Here is a 16099-nt window from a genome sequence, read left to right as displayed (position 1 = left end):
GCACGTAGCGTACCTATCCTCCAAGCCATCAATGCCGAATGCCTGCTGGCCTGATTCCACAGCTGACTCTGACAGTTCAACCAAGGAATCGCTGTAGCAGCGCCCTTCTTCGTCCTGGGACAAAGAAATTACAAAAAAAAAATTAAGAGGTGCGGAGAGGGAGACTGAGTCAAGCAGGCACCTTCTATCACAATAAACAACAAACAAAACTCGCCAATCGCGTTTTTATGACGAGATCATGGACAACGCCGTGAATTCGGTTGTGAGCACAAGAATACAGATGTTTTCAGTGAAATGTTCTCCCCTTGACTTGAGGGGGAAAAAAAAATGTTCAAGACTTGCAACGAACATGGTCCGCAGACTTGGAAAAACATTCGCGTGCATATCACACCACCTGATCTGTTCCTTCGAAGAAGTTGTACATTAATAAGTAGCCCGACCTGGTGGTTGTAGACGGAGATGAACAAGTTGGTCAGTAGCTCTTGGACGAGGCCTCGGACATCGGGCACTCCACCGTCTTCCAGCTCCTCACTGCTCAGCTCCATCTTGGTCTGCAGGGCTATCCTCTGCAAGATCAGCGCGTCCTAGGGAAAGGAATAAATGAGAACTGCCTTCACTAGAATGGTTGCCAGGCTATATCTAAGTACACTTGTATCAGTGTTGACTAAAACGCAGCTAGAGATCCGTGTCTAGGCTACGAAACGCAGCAATTGCCAAATTGAGGGGCTGGTGCCAAATCCTTTCAAAATCTGCAAGCAGAACAAGCAGGTGCACGATTCTGCCTAGCCAATCTACCTGCCCACAAAGTGTTCGCTGTGGTTTTCTAAGATCACAGGCTCTGTTCCTTCGTAGGGTGGCCACACTTTGATGAAGGCAAAACGCAAAAATGTCCATGTGCTCAAATTTAGGTGGGCAGCAAGAAAATTGATAATGGTAGAAACTGTTTTGAAGGTTCATGCTATGCCATGCCTCCTAACTCTGGTCTCCCTGGTATCAGAATGCAACTGATTCGCACACGTCCCAGTATTTGTTCAGCACAATGGACAACTATGCAACTTACATGACTCAGAGAAGCTGATAGCGAGGTGCCACAACACAGAAAGGTTACAAGGAAATTCAAGTGACTGTGCAAGTTTCAAAAAAAAAAAAAATTAACCACCTTGTAGATCTGCGAGTCTGGCTCGTTGTACTTGCAAGCGTTGTCAAAGAGCAGCACAAAATCAGCCAGGAGATCATCCATCGACTCGTACTGGTTGTACTTGAGGAGGCGAGAAGCTATCCGCTCCATGTCAATGGGCTTCTTGATCACCTCGTAGTAATCGGGATACTCCTGAACACGCACGAGACGGGGGCCGAGAAATGAGCGAGATACGAGGCCAGGCCAATAATTTTCAGCAATAAGAAGAGCTGAGCAAAGAAGATTCGACATACCGACCGAGAAGGCAGCTTCATAAAAATGACCGACAGCTTGCGGCCCTTGGCATCAGTGTAGTCTTTGATGGTGTCATAAAGCACACGAAGTTTGTGGTTGCGGCTCTTGTTCCTGCGACCACAAGAAAAAAAAGTCGACCACAGAAATATGCCATTAAATAAAAGCCTACTCTGGTGAACCCAGTGGCTATCCAAGTGGTGACCCAAGGCGTTCTGCTGGTGAACACAAGGTCCAAGTTCGACGCGAATTGTGATAATAAATCATTGCAGATGATTTCACTGAACATTAAAGAACTTAAAAAACAACGACAATGAATATACATGCAGACTAAGTAAAATTATGCACCTTACTCTTGCAGAAATTATTCTCCAGATTGTGAGCACCATACGTGGGTACATACAACATGAAACCTTTGACAGTACGAGAGCTTTACACATTAAGTTTGCACAGCTGTTAAAAATTCACTCTAGTAATGCAAAAAAAAAAAAACGACCACTTTCCATCCTCATGTGCAGAACAGCATGTATACCTCGACATCACACCACTTTGCGAAGCCCTGAAACCTAATTTTTTTTCCTTTGCTTTCCAAAAGTCAAACAAGGCTTTGCACAACGGGAAAAAAAGAGACTTTACTGCAAATTCTGCAGACTTAACAGATACTCTCACAAAAAACAGAAAATGCCATATTCACTCACGCAATGGACACTCATAATAAATGCACCTGCTACTTTTGTTGCCAAAATACAAGTTTCTGCTAACAGACTGTATCACACAATGATTACCCCTCTCAAATTTTCGCAGTTTTTTTGGCAAAAAAGGTATGCTCATTATACGAGTAAATATGACATGGAGTATGAAAGCAGGATACTCAAAACAGCTGGCAACAAAAAGTACAAGTCCCATCTTTGTAAACAGGCAAGAAGGTTTTACGGCAATGCATAACTCTCTAAAAGCGAGTGGCAAAGGCGTGAAGAGGGAAGTGACAAACCGTCTGGGCATGGTGCGGGGAGTACGGGTGTCATAGAAGGGCCCCAGCTCGCGGATTTTGTCAAAGAGAGCACGTTCCAGGGTGTCTGCATCTCGGTAGATCTGGGAGCCTTCCTCGTTGTACATCCGGCAGTTGGAGAACATGAGCTTCACGTCGTTGACCATGGCTTCCTCTGATGAATACTGTGTTGCAAGTGAAATTTCATTGTGACAGTTTAATAACGATTCATTTACATCCACAGCACAAAGCTTGAGATCTGGTGAACAACTTCTCCAATGTTAAGAAGAAGTGCCAATAACTACACAACACAGCCGCTTTTAACAGTTTTCTGTCGCATACTGACTCAATAAACAATTACTTATTGCTGTATAGGCCAGTTTGGTCAAATTGATGCTGAATTTAGTCAGCAGAGAGGATCAAAATTTTGTCGAAGGCATTCACACGACACTGGCAGGCATTCTAAACTTCCCTGTGCTCCCAAAATATCATTTTAGGCAATAGTCACTACAGATCAGTTGCATAACTAAGGCTTTTTTGCAGGAACGAGAAGCAGTGTAATCAGAATGTTGGTGAAGACCTAAAAAAATTTTTTTAGACTAAATCAACTGATGTGGGATTAATTTATCAAAAGTACTTCACAACAATAAACGATTCTATTCTCACCTTTTCAGATATAAATGCTATGGGGTGAATGTCTGCAAAGCAACATAATTACTGGCAGTAATGATGCCACTGCATGTTTGGTAAGAGGTCACTGAACTTCTCAATGGATATTAGCCTGGCAAGCAACAGCTACACACAAGTTTGAAAAATAGAAGCTTGAAGACCCTTGACTTCACTGCTGAATGAAAGAGCTGTATAATATCAGCAAAGAAAAAACTGGGCCAAATGTCTTGGCGAGAACAGAAAACACAGCAGCAAGAGGTACATAATCTATACATACCCTGTTTGCTTTGACATTCTCATCGATGGTCTTCATGTCAATAGGGTTGGCAATGACCTCATAGTAGTCCGGGTAGTCTTTACGTGAGGGTTTCTCCATAAAGATAGAGATGAGTGGGCGACCTATTTCATCCTGCACACGAAGATGCAAAGTTTACAAATGTGACCCATGTGCAAAACAACAGAATATTAGAGGCACTGATGACAGACTGTAAGAGCTATGCATGGGTATTCTAGCACTACAAATTTTTAAACACAAGGATATTGCATTAGAACCACACTGCTATATTTTTCATGGGACTGCAAAAAAAAAAAAAGTACCAGCAGGAAACACAGTAGTTGGGAACAACCCATGAAAAAATTGCACATCGTTGCCTGTTGGCGTTTTTTGCTTTTGTTGAATTTCTAGTAAGGGGAACATCCTTTTCTGGAATTTGCAAGGCTTTGGGGCTCTCACAATCGCTCGCATGCACAGAAAGTCCTAAACGCGCTGCAATGGCTCTCCATCTGTTTGAGCAGTTGTTGGTCGCAGATAGGCAGCAGTGAAGAGGGCGGGTGTATGAAGCGAGCGAAGTTATGACCTCCTCAAAGCTATAATCAATATAATCAACATTGTTATTTAACCTTTTCACACTCTTGTGCCATCTTCTGATAAGCACGCTAATTTTTATAGCTGGCTGCAATACCTGCTGTAGAAACTAGAACCTTGCTATAGCAAACTTGGATATACATAGTACAAACAGTAAAATGAAACTGCACTTCCATCTCCCCTTTCATAGAGGACTGTACCTTTTTTTTTTAGGTTACAGTAAAGACATTTAATAAAGAAACTGTTATAGTAAAGAGCACCTGGCCAAGGTAACAAACTTCCCGCAGGATGACATTGCAACACATGCACTGTTTAGGACATCTCAAAGCCACAGACAGCTAACAGCATACCAATCGCAAGGCCAACAGTTGGAAACAAGTAGATATCACCAAGATGAAACGACGTTTTCTTTAAGGGCACAGGGTAAGCCCTATACTTCCCATGCATTTTAGGCCATGTTGAGGTACATGTTTCTCACTAACTAATAACAGTAGCCTAATAATACATATATCATTGTTTGCCAAATTTTGTGCTCTTTTTACTGAACTAGAATATTTGAAATGTGTTGAAAATTCGATTTTTAATAAAAATTTTTCCGGTAGTACACAAATCTGGCCTTTCTTTGCACATTTCAAAATTCATAACAGAATAACTGCTCAGTGAAATTGCTTAATTCTAGTTCAGTAGTTGGCAACACTTATGTAGATGATTGCAAAAAAAAATCAGCCGTCTGTCTTGAAAGGCATTGGAAATAATGGTACCTTTGTAAGAAAAAACACTGTTTTGAGATAATAGAGCATAAAGAGAAAAAAGATGTGAAAAACCATTTTTTATTCGCAGAAACACCTCCATAGTAATTGGTTTAATAGTCCCCTGCTTCGTAGTCACTGTCGCCGTCATTTTTTCGCTTTTCGGCTTGTCGTTTTGACTGTCGGGCCTCTTTTGTAAGCTGTCGTGTTGCTCGGTCCGCAAAGTACATGCGCTTATGGTCAGCTTCCCTCAGCCACTTGATGGTGTTGCTCCCTGGGTTCAATCCACACGCCTTCAAAACGTTGGCCCGTGCGATGCTACCATCATTAAATGAAAGAACAGCATCCAGTGTTGCCATCCGTAGCGTCCGAAGCCTAACAAACACATTCTTTGGCGCGCGTTCCCAAACAACATGGTTGAACGACTCATTTGCATTTTGAGTTCGCCCATGCAGGCACTTCTCTAGGAGCTCAGCCTTCGATAGCTCCCTATAAATGGGTTTGATAGCCTCCAAGACAGATGCAGGCAAACTCTCCTTGTGGAAAAATGGCTTGCCCTCTGACTGACTTCTGTTGAAGGCACACCACGTATCAGGTCCCTTTGGGCAAAGTCCATGGCATGGGTCATCGTCTGTGGCCGATAAGTGGAAGAAGGTTGCCCAAACGGCCTTTCGCATTTCATCCAGGTTTCCTACACTTCTTCTGATGGCCAAACCATAGTACGTCTGGAGCTTGTCTATTACTGCATCAGTCAGTCGGCCTCGGCCCGAGAGGCTCTTTCCATCAGAGAGTTTTCCTGCTTCGTTTCCTTTTTTTAGCCTTCGTAACCTTGTGCCCATCCTTTTTTGCACGTGCCCTATGCACTCAACCTTGGATATTTCAACGGAATCACCATATGGCATTTGTGCCTTCACAGCCATAAAAGCCTTGCTGTCACCATCCCCAAGGTATTTGACGTATCGAACGCCGTGAAGCTCCTCACTCCTGCCGAAAATTTTCAGTGCTCCTGCGACTTCCATTCCACCGCTGGTGCCTTGGTAGTTGCTTTGGCACACCTCTCTATGAAGGGGGTCACTGTTTGTACCCTTGATGCTGCACTTTGGACAACGTTTAGACAAAACCTCCACATCCAGCACTTTCCCAGAGTCTACACTGGTCACAGAGACTATACCGTTATTGGAAGTATGGCCTCACTTCTGCCAGCTTCCATCAAGAGCAACTGCGACGTCTTTATCCCCCTCATTCAGCTGCACAGCTTCGTCAGCTGCCCTTTTCATCGACTCCTGAGCAGCAGCTTCGATGTGACCTAGAAGCTCTTGATTGTATTTCGCAAACTTTGTCGGCGGCTTAGGAAGGTTTAGCATAGCACAGAGTATATTTCCTGCAGCCATTCCCTTACCAATGAACCTCAAGGCATACACTAACCTGAGGTTGGCTTCATAGAGGCCAGAAGTAGTTTTCTTCGACGTCTCAAATCGTTGTGCGGCACTACACACTTCACAGTTCAAACTGTAAACGCTTGCAACACCTACCCGTTTTGTCACAATTTCAATGAGCTCAACACTTCCACCGCACTCTCTGCACACACAAATCTGTGTAATTGCGGCACAAATGCCGTCCATGTCCATTAAGGCATATTGGCTGCTGCTCTGTAGCACATCCTCTTCCTGGAAGCACAGAGAAAATCTTGAAAGCTTCGATGTCGAGGAGCTGGCGCGTTCGGCGTTCGGGATCTCATTCGGTCGTGGACATCCTTTTGCTTTTTCACGATGAGCGTAGCGGTTGCCGTGAAATTCACGCCTGACGAAGGCCTTCTTTGCCCTGGGCATCTCAACTTATCAGCAGCAACCAACACCGGCACAATTTACAATACTGATCGAAAGGGATAGCACTCGGACGCAGCTGCATGAAGGTTGCAGAAACGTGGAAAAAACGTGCAAAGCGTCTCAGGATTGTCTTGGCTAAAAAAGAGGAGCTGTACAATAGTTGCCAGACAATTTTTTATATGTAGCTGATTTTAGACAAGTTTTGAAATCAGGTGGTGGACTTTTTGGTTGAAAAAATTGACGTTAATCCTGAAAGGGGGCGTGGCCGCTCACTACTTGGTTTCGGAAAAAGCGTTTTTCAGTCGTAAATATGGCTTTCTGAGGAAAGTGCGATCATGGAACATGTGTAGAAAGAATTGAACTTCTAAAATTCCAAAAGGAAAAAAAAAACGATTTTTTTCTAATTTTACCTTACCCTGTGCCCTTAAGATGGCTTAACCACCAAGCTTGTGAGCTGTGAGGAGAACTCCTCGAAGTCTGAGCCAAAGCACGCCAAAGAGGCAAAGCGCGCGGTACGCACTGGTAAAAAAGATAATGAAGCTGGCTATGAGCTTGGAAAGAAGGTGGCGCAAGCTGCTAAGAAAGGAACAACAGTGAAAGCACTCTGGGGAGTAGGGAAGAAGAAAAAAAGGGGTGAACGAAAGCAGCTGCGGCAAGAAGAAAAGAGGCAGTGGCACTGCCTACATAGCTGGTTTTGCTATGTCTGGCTGTGTCAAGCGATTCTTATTCATTGCCTATTAAATGACACCAAGCTCGTGGAAAACGACTCCGCATTCACGCAAAGCTTCGGTTTTCATAGAAAATCAAACTTCCTCCCTCACCTCATGTTACATTCGTGGAAATGAGGTACTCCCACAAGACTTAGACAAAATCGAAGACATGATAACATCAAATGTGATGACTGAAAATAAATCACTGGCACAAAATGAGATGGTAAGAGCAGCACTACTTAGTAAGTAGCCAGATTACCGAACAGCACATCCTTACAGCCAAGATTTTTGCAGGTCCGAGCAACTTTACTATAGGGGGATTCTACCGTATACACCATCTCTGTTGACAATGCGGACTAAAAAAACTTCAATAAGTTCAGTCTGCAGTCGGAAGCTCAGGTGCACCAAAAGCCTAACACTTGAGGTACACCCTTAAGGTCGGTCTTACAGTGTAGTTAAGCAAAGTGCGGACGAGAATCTTGAGCCGTTTCTTCAGCAACGAGTCTGCTGGAGATGCACCACTCGGCCGGCCCCTGGTAGGGCCTGGTGGAGTCGCGACTTTCTTCGGCTTGCGCCTGCTTTTGTCACTATCAGCATCCCCTCCGCCATCACTGTCAGAGTCCTGAGGGTGAGAAAGCAAATGGGTTTTCAGAGACTGCATGCTCAGCATGGAAATTTTGATGCCACTAAATCTGCATTTGTGCATGCTACAACTTCCTCAAAAAAAAAAAAAAGACACAAGGGTTTAACAAACAGAAACAAATAAATGCTCACGTGTGCATGCACACTAATGCACCCATACGCAATATCCCAGTCTATCTCTCACCTTCAGGTGGATGTTGATAAGCTCTCTTGCTTTGGACTGCATGACTTTCTGCAATCTCGTGGCATCCTGGAAGATGTAAAGATTCACAAATTGCCATGTAAAAACAAGGCCATGACAACCACATGTTTCCTATGTAACCAATATACCACCTCTAAGTGCAATAATTTTGCACAACGTTTAGCAACACACTCAGGCCGGACACGTGCATAATATGACAACTACACATCATCATCATCATCAACCTGACTACAACCACTGCAGTGCAAAGGCCTCTCCCATGTCTCTACAATTAACCCTCTCCAATTAACCCATATCTCTCCAATAATCCAAAAAGAAAGAAATGGAGAAAGAGAGAAGGAAAGAATACGGGAGAATGAAAACAACATTACACTAACAGAGCTCCTGCCATTTGCATCAAAAAATGTGTCCTTTACAAATGAAGCCCTGCAACCTGCAAGCACTAACTTGCAAGCGACGCTAGCTACAAAAGCCTTTCACCAGCATCAAGGCTGGAACTCACCTTGAATATTTTGGAATCGGGACGATTGTATCTTTTGGCATTCTCAAAGAGGAGGTTGAAATCATCCACAACCTCCACCATGCTGCTGTAGCCTTCAGACTGTGGGTTTCAGAAAAAAAAAGACAAAAAAGCTGGAGTGAGGAAAATGGGCAGCAATTTCAACTGTGATCACCACTGTGTTCAGAAAGCAATTTTCTTGCATTATATTTGTATTTTTTAATGACCACACACACACACACCATAGGCTCATGGCCCCATTTAGCTAAAACACCTTGCACAAAAATGCTGAATAAATAAAATTCAGACAAAAGGCCACAAAGTATTCAGGTGTAACCTGAGGGTTAGGTTATCAGACAAAAGGCCACAAAGTATTCAGGTGTAACCTGAGGGTTAGGCACTTGTCTACTTCAATGTGGATGTCGAGCAAATAGAGCAATGCAGTTGGCTTGTGGCACTCTGGAGCAGCTTTCGGGACAACCAAAATTGCCTCTCTGCTCTGCATTGAGCAGCAGTAGCCTCAGTGGTGGCAAGCAGCAGCAGCACCAGCAGCAAGCGCACTTCATGAGCATTCACCTAGAACTTGCCTCTCAATGCAGAGCACATGCACAAATTTGACACGATTTGTCAAAACGTAACAGGACTCCACCTGGCGTAGCTTGGCACAGTAATTGCATCATTGGAAACAGTGCACTTTTCAAATGTGACATGGAACACCACATACCTTTATTTTGGCTGCAATTTTGTTGAGTGAAATTGGTTGCTTGATTTCTCTATAGTAGTCAGGGTAGTGCCTGAAAACAACAAATCGGACACTGGAATGAGGCAAAATGAAGCCCGAAAGCTCCTAGCGGCACAAAAATTGCAGTAAAAAAATGACAAGGGCCCAGATACTACAGCAGCAGAATATCACAACATTGAACTGCTCATTAATTCCGACTCTTGGGGTGGGGTGGGGTGGGGTAGGGTAGGGTTAGCAGACAAGTTTCAGTAACTATGGCAATCAATCGCACGTATGACTACTGTTCCGCTAGTGCTGTGTGCACGCTTGGCTTGCCATTATCATCCGTGACTATCCGCAGCTGGCACACATTACTTATCAACTGGGTTCTCACTGCCCAGCATGCACTATGCATGCGAAGTGGCTTTTCCTGCACCCCTGTTACGTTAGGGAACAGTTTATTTACCGGTAACGACAAAAACAACAGCCGAGTGGCACCAACGTGGTGTCAACACTTGTTGGAGTGCACTGCATATCCATTACTTGCCCTCTGTGCTAAGCAGCTGTATGCGTACAGAAAAGCCTTGGTGAATACTACAACGTCTCTAATGCAGCTACCCACACAATTTAGCACACCAATCCGCTCCACATAACTCCACATAATTTGAATGAATTTCCAAACCCCTTTGAATATGAATGACTGAGATTTGACGGCAGTGCTGTTACGTCCTGCATTACAGGAGTACAGATACCTAATTTCGGGTGCATGTTTTCATGTTTGCAATAATGCGTAAGAGAATAATGCGTAAGTGGTACTTGCCTCCAACCCCTAAATGATTTATGATAGAATTTTTCTCTCAGACTGTTTTGGTTTCAGTTTCAACAGCTCTGTGATGTCAACGTTTTGTATAGGTCACGTGAGGCATAGAAAAACTGCCATACAATTATTGCTTCTTCACTTGTTGTATTTGCGGCTCTTGAGGCAAGCTGGCGTTATCATTGTAGTGAATTAAAACGATGAAGCAGCGATTATATCACATTTCTTTATCCCTTGCATGTGACCAATATGCAACTTTGACAGCCATTGTTCAGCTGTTGAAACTGAAGCTGAAACAGTGTGAGAGAGTATAACTGTTATCAATCACTGAACGGTCATAGGCGAATACTACATGGTAATCCATGTATAACAATGCCTTATGCATCATTACAAAGAAGAAAACACGCCCAAAAATACTCCTTTAAAACTACAAAGCTCTGCTCCCGATAAACATTGTAACCCTAAGCAAAAGCAAGTTTTCTCACGTTTACTTTCCATATTGTGTCTGGAGTTTGCCTTATGTTCACTGGCATTTTCCATGGTATGCATATGCCTTAAAAGAAATATGTTAGTAAACTGCAGTTTTTCATGTTCAGCACAAGTGAGAATCGCAATACAGATGCAGGATATTAAAATAATGTGCTTCTAAGGATTGCAGTAGTGTTTTCTTTTTAAGCAGTTAATTTTAAACTATGCAAAAAGAACTAGCAAAGGCAGCATGGACATCGCTCTGCGGTTAACGAACCACACTCAGCTCAATACCCACCACGGTGGCTCAGTAGTTAGGGCGCTCAACTATTGATACGGAGTACCCGGGTTCGAACCCGACTGGGGCAGCCGCGTTTCAACGTAAAGGCGCCCTTGTGCTGTGCAATGTCAGTGCATGTTAAAGATCTCCAGGTGGTCGAAATTTTTCCATAGCCCTCCACTACGGCACCTCTTCCTTCCTTTCTTCTTTCACTCTGTCCATTATCCCTTCCCTTACAGCCCAGTTCAGGTGTCCACTCATATGTGAGACAAATACTGCGCCATTTCCTTTCCCCAAAAAACCAATTTTCAATTCACCATGACTACATATACCATGCAAATCTTTAAACGGCTCCACTGCATACAATAAAAGCTGCAATACTACAGCAAAATTTTTCTTCAGCAATAATGTATCAGTCTTGAAATTCTCTTACTCCAATAACCCGACCACAAAAGCAGTAAAGTTAGTATACCTGGCCCTACTCTTCAGCACGAACATATCTTTGCCACATGGTCAGCAAATCTGTCAGCCCTCAGTAACAAGAAACCTGTTTGCTTTAGTGTAAACTACTGAACTAGCGTAACAACCATCCCAACTAGTTATAACAGCCTGCACCCAGTGAAGGAAGCCCATCAGACCCAACATCGCAACACACCTTGCTTAACTGAGCATCACACTTAACATCACTCAATCCAAAAGCTGATTTGAATGCAGCAGTAATTAAATACGCCAAAGAACCTGAAAAACCTCAGGCTTCTTCAGTACACCTTTCAAGTACAAGTAGAGTAAATCAGGCTACAACTGTCTGGGGCTTTCTGAGCAAGTTTCTGTTCACTGAAGAAAATTGCTATGTCTGTGCACTTCCTTTCGACAGCTTCTATGTACCAGTGCACAAACATGCCATCCTCAATAAGAAAGCTGCTGCCATCCCCCAATATAAGGTATGAGCACGGCACTACCCTGGATACTGTTCAGGGAGTTAGTTGACACCGCAAGTTCCCGACCCGAGTATGCCGATTGTCAAGGGCTAAGACACAAGTGGGCAGAAAGATACCACAAGGGCAAGCAAGTGCTGCCAGCTCAACAGTTAGCTGTTCCTGAAGTATCACTGCCAGTAGTGGTGCGGCCATTCATAACTCACTTCTTTGATGGCAATTTGATGAATGGCTCCGAGAGAAAGTAGCCCTGGCTCTGGTAACTGCGCACGGCCTCCAGCAGATGCCACATGGGGCTGTTGACCGGATCCTCGGTGCTGGAGTCATTGTTGTCGCTCTCTTCTGCCGCGGAACTGGCACCGACGACGTCCCCTTCCACAGCTGGGGAGCTAGCCTCCAGCTTCTCCACCAGTGGGTCCGTGTCCTCGTACTTCAGTGCAGCTGTGATGGCTGACAGCTTCTGGTGGCTCATCATGCGGCGCGACCTGCGAGGAGCATGTCCACTGTGACGTCATGAACACTAGCTGTAGTATCATAAGGCGCCAAGACATGGATCTCCCAAGCTGGGGAGGCCTATGTTTTGGCCTCTCCAGCTCTCTCATCAGCTACTCTAACAGCTTGAACAAAGAATGCAGGGGTGCAGAAGTAGTTGGTTTAGCTTGGTTTATGGGGGTTTAACGTTCCAAAGCAACTCAGGCTATAAGAGACAACGTAGTGAGGGGCTCCGGAAATTTCGACCACCTGAGGTTCTTTAACGTGCACTGACATCGCGCAGTACACAGACCTCTAGAATTTCGCCTCCACTGAAATTCGACTGCCGCAACCGGGATCAAACCCATGCCTCGCGGGCCAGCAGCCGAGCGCCATAACCACTCAGCCACTGCGGCAGCCCGGTGCACAAATAGTGAAGCAGTGAATGTCAAAATAGACAGTAAGTGCATCCCATCTTGTGCCGGGCTCTTTGGAGGGCGCAATGCATTCCATGATCAGGTTTCTTTGCGCACTGGGATTAATGCTGATAGTTTAATGACTGCTTTCAAATGCAATACAAATTATATCCACTGACAACATTCTTATGCATATGCACATACTGTCGAGTATGGCACGTTACTTTTGTCGCTCCAATTTTTTTGCTAAATTGCCAGGTGGTGACTGGAGTTGACATATGAAAAGTGCTTTTTTTTTTTTCAATTTCTGCCAACCACAATATATAAGCCAGGCAGACTCTATTAACTCCCCACTGTGCCACCAATAGTTGTAAGCGGAAAATTTTTGCAGGAGGAAATAATGCATCCACCAGTGTAGGCTGACACTGGTGTCTACAGCCTGCACTGCTGAGAAGGTGAAAGTCAATCCTGCAGGCCATTTTTGTGCGTAGCCACCAAGTCACCTAATTAAGAGTTTGAATTCAATATTTGCACATCCACACAACCCGCTGCGGTGGCTCAGTGGTTAGGGCGCTCGGCTACTGATCCGGAGTTCCCGGGTTCGAACCCGACCGCGGCGGCTGTGTTTTTATGGGGGAAAAACGCTAAGGCGCCCGTGTGCTGTGCGATGTCAGTGCACGTTAAAGATCCCCAGGTGGTCGAAATTATTCCGGAGCCCTCCACTACGGCACCTATTTCTTCCTTTCTTCTTTCACTCCCTCCTTTATCCCTTCCCTTACAGCGCGGTGTCCAACGATATATGAGACAGATACTGTGCCATTTCCTTTCCCCAAAGAACCAATTATTATTATTATTATTATTATTATTATTATTATTATTATTATTATTATTATTATTATTATTATTATCATCCACACAATAATAGGTTCAAGCATAAGGGAAGCGGACAAATGCAGAGGTTTCTGATGTTCCCCTTCAAACACCATGTACACATTCTGAGATGCATGGACAGGACTTGAAGGGACTAGAAAATGAGTTTGCGGATTGATGATAAATGTGTTTAATATGTAGAAAGAATGCTTTTAGCATTCGCGCTAAGTATGAGTCCATGAAACGAAGCCAGCCATTTATTATCAATTTTTAAAAACTATGTTTTTTGAAATTCACAGGCCGATTAGTGTGCACATGGTGACGGTTTCTGAACTATTTTTCTAAGTTATATTTCACTAGTATGCTGCTGTCACGGTGAGCGGCAGTGAGCCCGGCGCTGCCATTCGCTGCTAGCGTGACATCATGGCTACATTTCTGGTAGGGGAACAGTTGTCTGCTCTGCCACTGCAGCTTGATCTCCCATAGCTCTGCAGCCATCTCCATGGCCACTGGGCACAGTCATACTGAAAGGGAGGGGAACGGTGCCCCTGGGCCACAGATTGGCCCGTATACCGGGCGGCGAGTCATTGCTGCCGTTACCGACGTCCAAAAGCTGGTTTCTAATCACGGCATACTTGTAAACTTTGAAGCCTATCGTGGTGGTCACTTGTAGAAGTTGCGCCTTAAGATTCGCAGATTATCCAGATTATCTTTCAGAACTAAAGGACTTTTATAGAATGTCATTTTTCACTAATTAAAAGTGGTGTCTTCCACTTTACTGATGTAACCAGGCACAAGAAGTCATGACAAGCACTGAGAACATCCAGCGCTCAAACAAGCAAAATGGTAGGCCATACTTCTTTTCAAATGTACGGTTATCGTGGAACTAAAAAATATAAATATTTTTCAGTAATATTTAGTAATATGTTTTGCAACACGTGAGCACCGCTATTTTGAGGCCTGCCCATTCTTACACACCAAAGAAAAAGGTACTACGTTATGCATGTCGACTGAGTAAAGAAGTGAAGTGGTTTGGGCGAATTCACTGCGAAGTGAGCGTCATGAAAGAGCCTGCAAATGGCATTCACTTGGAGTGACTCTCGCTCTAATTGCAATTCACACTTCACCTTGAGTACGTGTGGAAGAAATGAAAACGTATGCAGTCCGAGCACAGTGCAAACAAAAGCAAGCTAGATACTACAAGCAGGACAAACCGTATTCTCTCGCTGCACTTTCCAGGGGCATTCTTCCGCTGATCGATCTCTGCCTTCTTCATTTTTATCACCTTCTTCAAGGCAGTTGCATCCTGAAAGTGAAAATAACACGCACACACATACACCAAACAATAGATTGGCAAGAGTTGTACTGCACGAGTGGAAATTACAAAACCATGACTACCCAGCATTACCAATACAGCAATTCAGGAACTTGCACCAAGATAACTTATCAACGCTTCGATCCAAAAGCCCCTGACCAAATTTGCCCATTGAAAATAAATAAGTGCAGTGCGCAGATCAGGTTGCTGCGACAGTGTGGAAAATATTAGAGTCACGCGTGAAACATGGTAATAATTCAAACCAAAACCTCTCAACACAGCCAGTCTCCTTGTCTACGCTGGTGATGAAAAAGGGAACATCTGCACTAAAGAAATATACCAGAGAATTTCACTGGTCGATGCTGTCGCCTGTGCTCCACAACTCTGCTCTCTCACTTCGGCATTTGTTTTTGAACCTGAAGAAGCAAGTGCTTTACTTTTGCTTTCAACACTTTGTCTCTGCACCTTAGCTTGTCGGAGTGGAGAGGAGGCTATGAGCATGAGCCTAGGCTTGCAAACCTGCATGGTTGGCTCATGAACACTTGAGAACAGCACACTTATGAAAGCCATCACCTCACACTCATAGCTACAGCTCCATTGTGACCATAATGTGAGACAAAATTTAGTTGCTTTCATTTCTTCTTGAGTGTTGAGCTGTATTTTCGTTTCATTAGTTTGCTCATTCCTTTTCATGTTGCAGCTTTATCATACTTGCCCATGCATGGTCCCCATTAAGAGTGCACATGTACGAACATTCTGCACCTACTGCTCATACAATACGGTGCTCTACAGGCAGTAAGATAATAGTTTTAACACGGTATGATGCATGGCATGCTACTCTTGTCTGCCACATAAAGGAGACAGGAGTTTGTGCACATCAGCCACAGCACAGACAAGGAGAATAATGTAGACTTCTGGTATAGCTTTGCTTATCCTCTTCGAAGGAAAAAGAGAAATTTCACTTGTGGAGGCTAATCACCTCTGTATGCAAGAAAAACCAGAGCGAAAAGGGCACAGCTGAGAGAAACGTGGCAGGATAGCTTGAGAATAGCAGTTGTAACTATGTAATTAATTAGTATTTACAAAAGATTTTTGTGGGAGCCTGTTTCTTGGGAGACTCCTCAAGCCACTGGAGTACAACAGCATTACTGACCGTGGAATGGTCAAAGGCCCTTTACGGTACACATCAGCAGGAACGCTTTGTGTTGTGTTTTATGGCGCATAAGC

The 16099-nt window shown here is 44.1% G+C and overlaps 1 protein-coding gene across 34 annotated transcripts in view; it reads right to left on the bottom strand.

Moving 5' to 3' along the window:
- Positions 1-16099, bottom strand: part of polybromo (protein) — a 92447-nt gene that overhangs the window by 48626 nt on the left and 27722 nt on the right. For all 34 annotated transcript variants that reach the window (XM_077658364.1, XM_077658368.1, XM_077658381.1 and 31 more), the window contains 12 exons: positions 14772-14863; positions 12007-12285; positions 9304-9373; positions 8583-8681; positions 8063-8128; positions 7685-7858; positions 3364-3495; positions 2421-2602; positions 1432-1543; positions 1160-1330; positions 441-584; positions 14-114 (listed from right to left, as the gene is read on the bottom strand). In XM_077658364.1, coding sequence (XP_077514490.1) covers positions 14-114; positions 441-584; positions 1160-1330; positions 1432-1543; positions 2421-2602; positions 3364-3495; positions 7685-7858; positions 8063-8128; positions 8583-8681; positions 9304-9373; positions 12007-12285; positions 14772-14863 — 1622 coding nt within the window. The remainder of the gene's footprint in view (positions 1-13; positions 115-440; positions 585-1159; positions 1331-1431; positions 1544-2420; positions 2603-3363; positions 3496-7684; positions 7859-8062; positions 8129-8582; positions 8682-9303; positions 9374-12006; positions 12286-14771; positions 14864-16099) is intronic.

This window comes from Amblyomma americanum, chromosome 3 (genome assembly GCF_052857255.1).
Source record: "Amblyomma americanum isolate KBUSLIRL-KWMA chromosome 3, ASM5285725v1, whole genome shotgun sequence".
NCBI classification, from domain to species: domain Eukaryota; kingdom Metazoa; phylum Arthropoda; class Arachnida; order Ixodida; family Ixodidae; genus Amblyomma; species Amblyomma americanum.
Note: the sequence above shows the minus strand (reverse complement) of the source record. Positions and strands in the feature narration are given on the sequence as shown.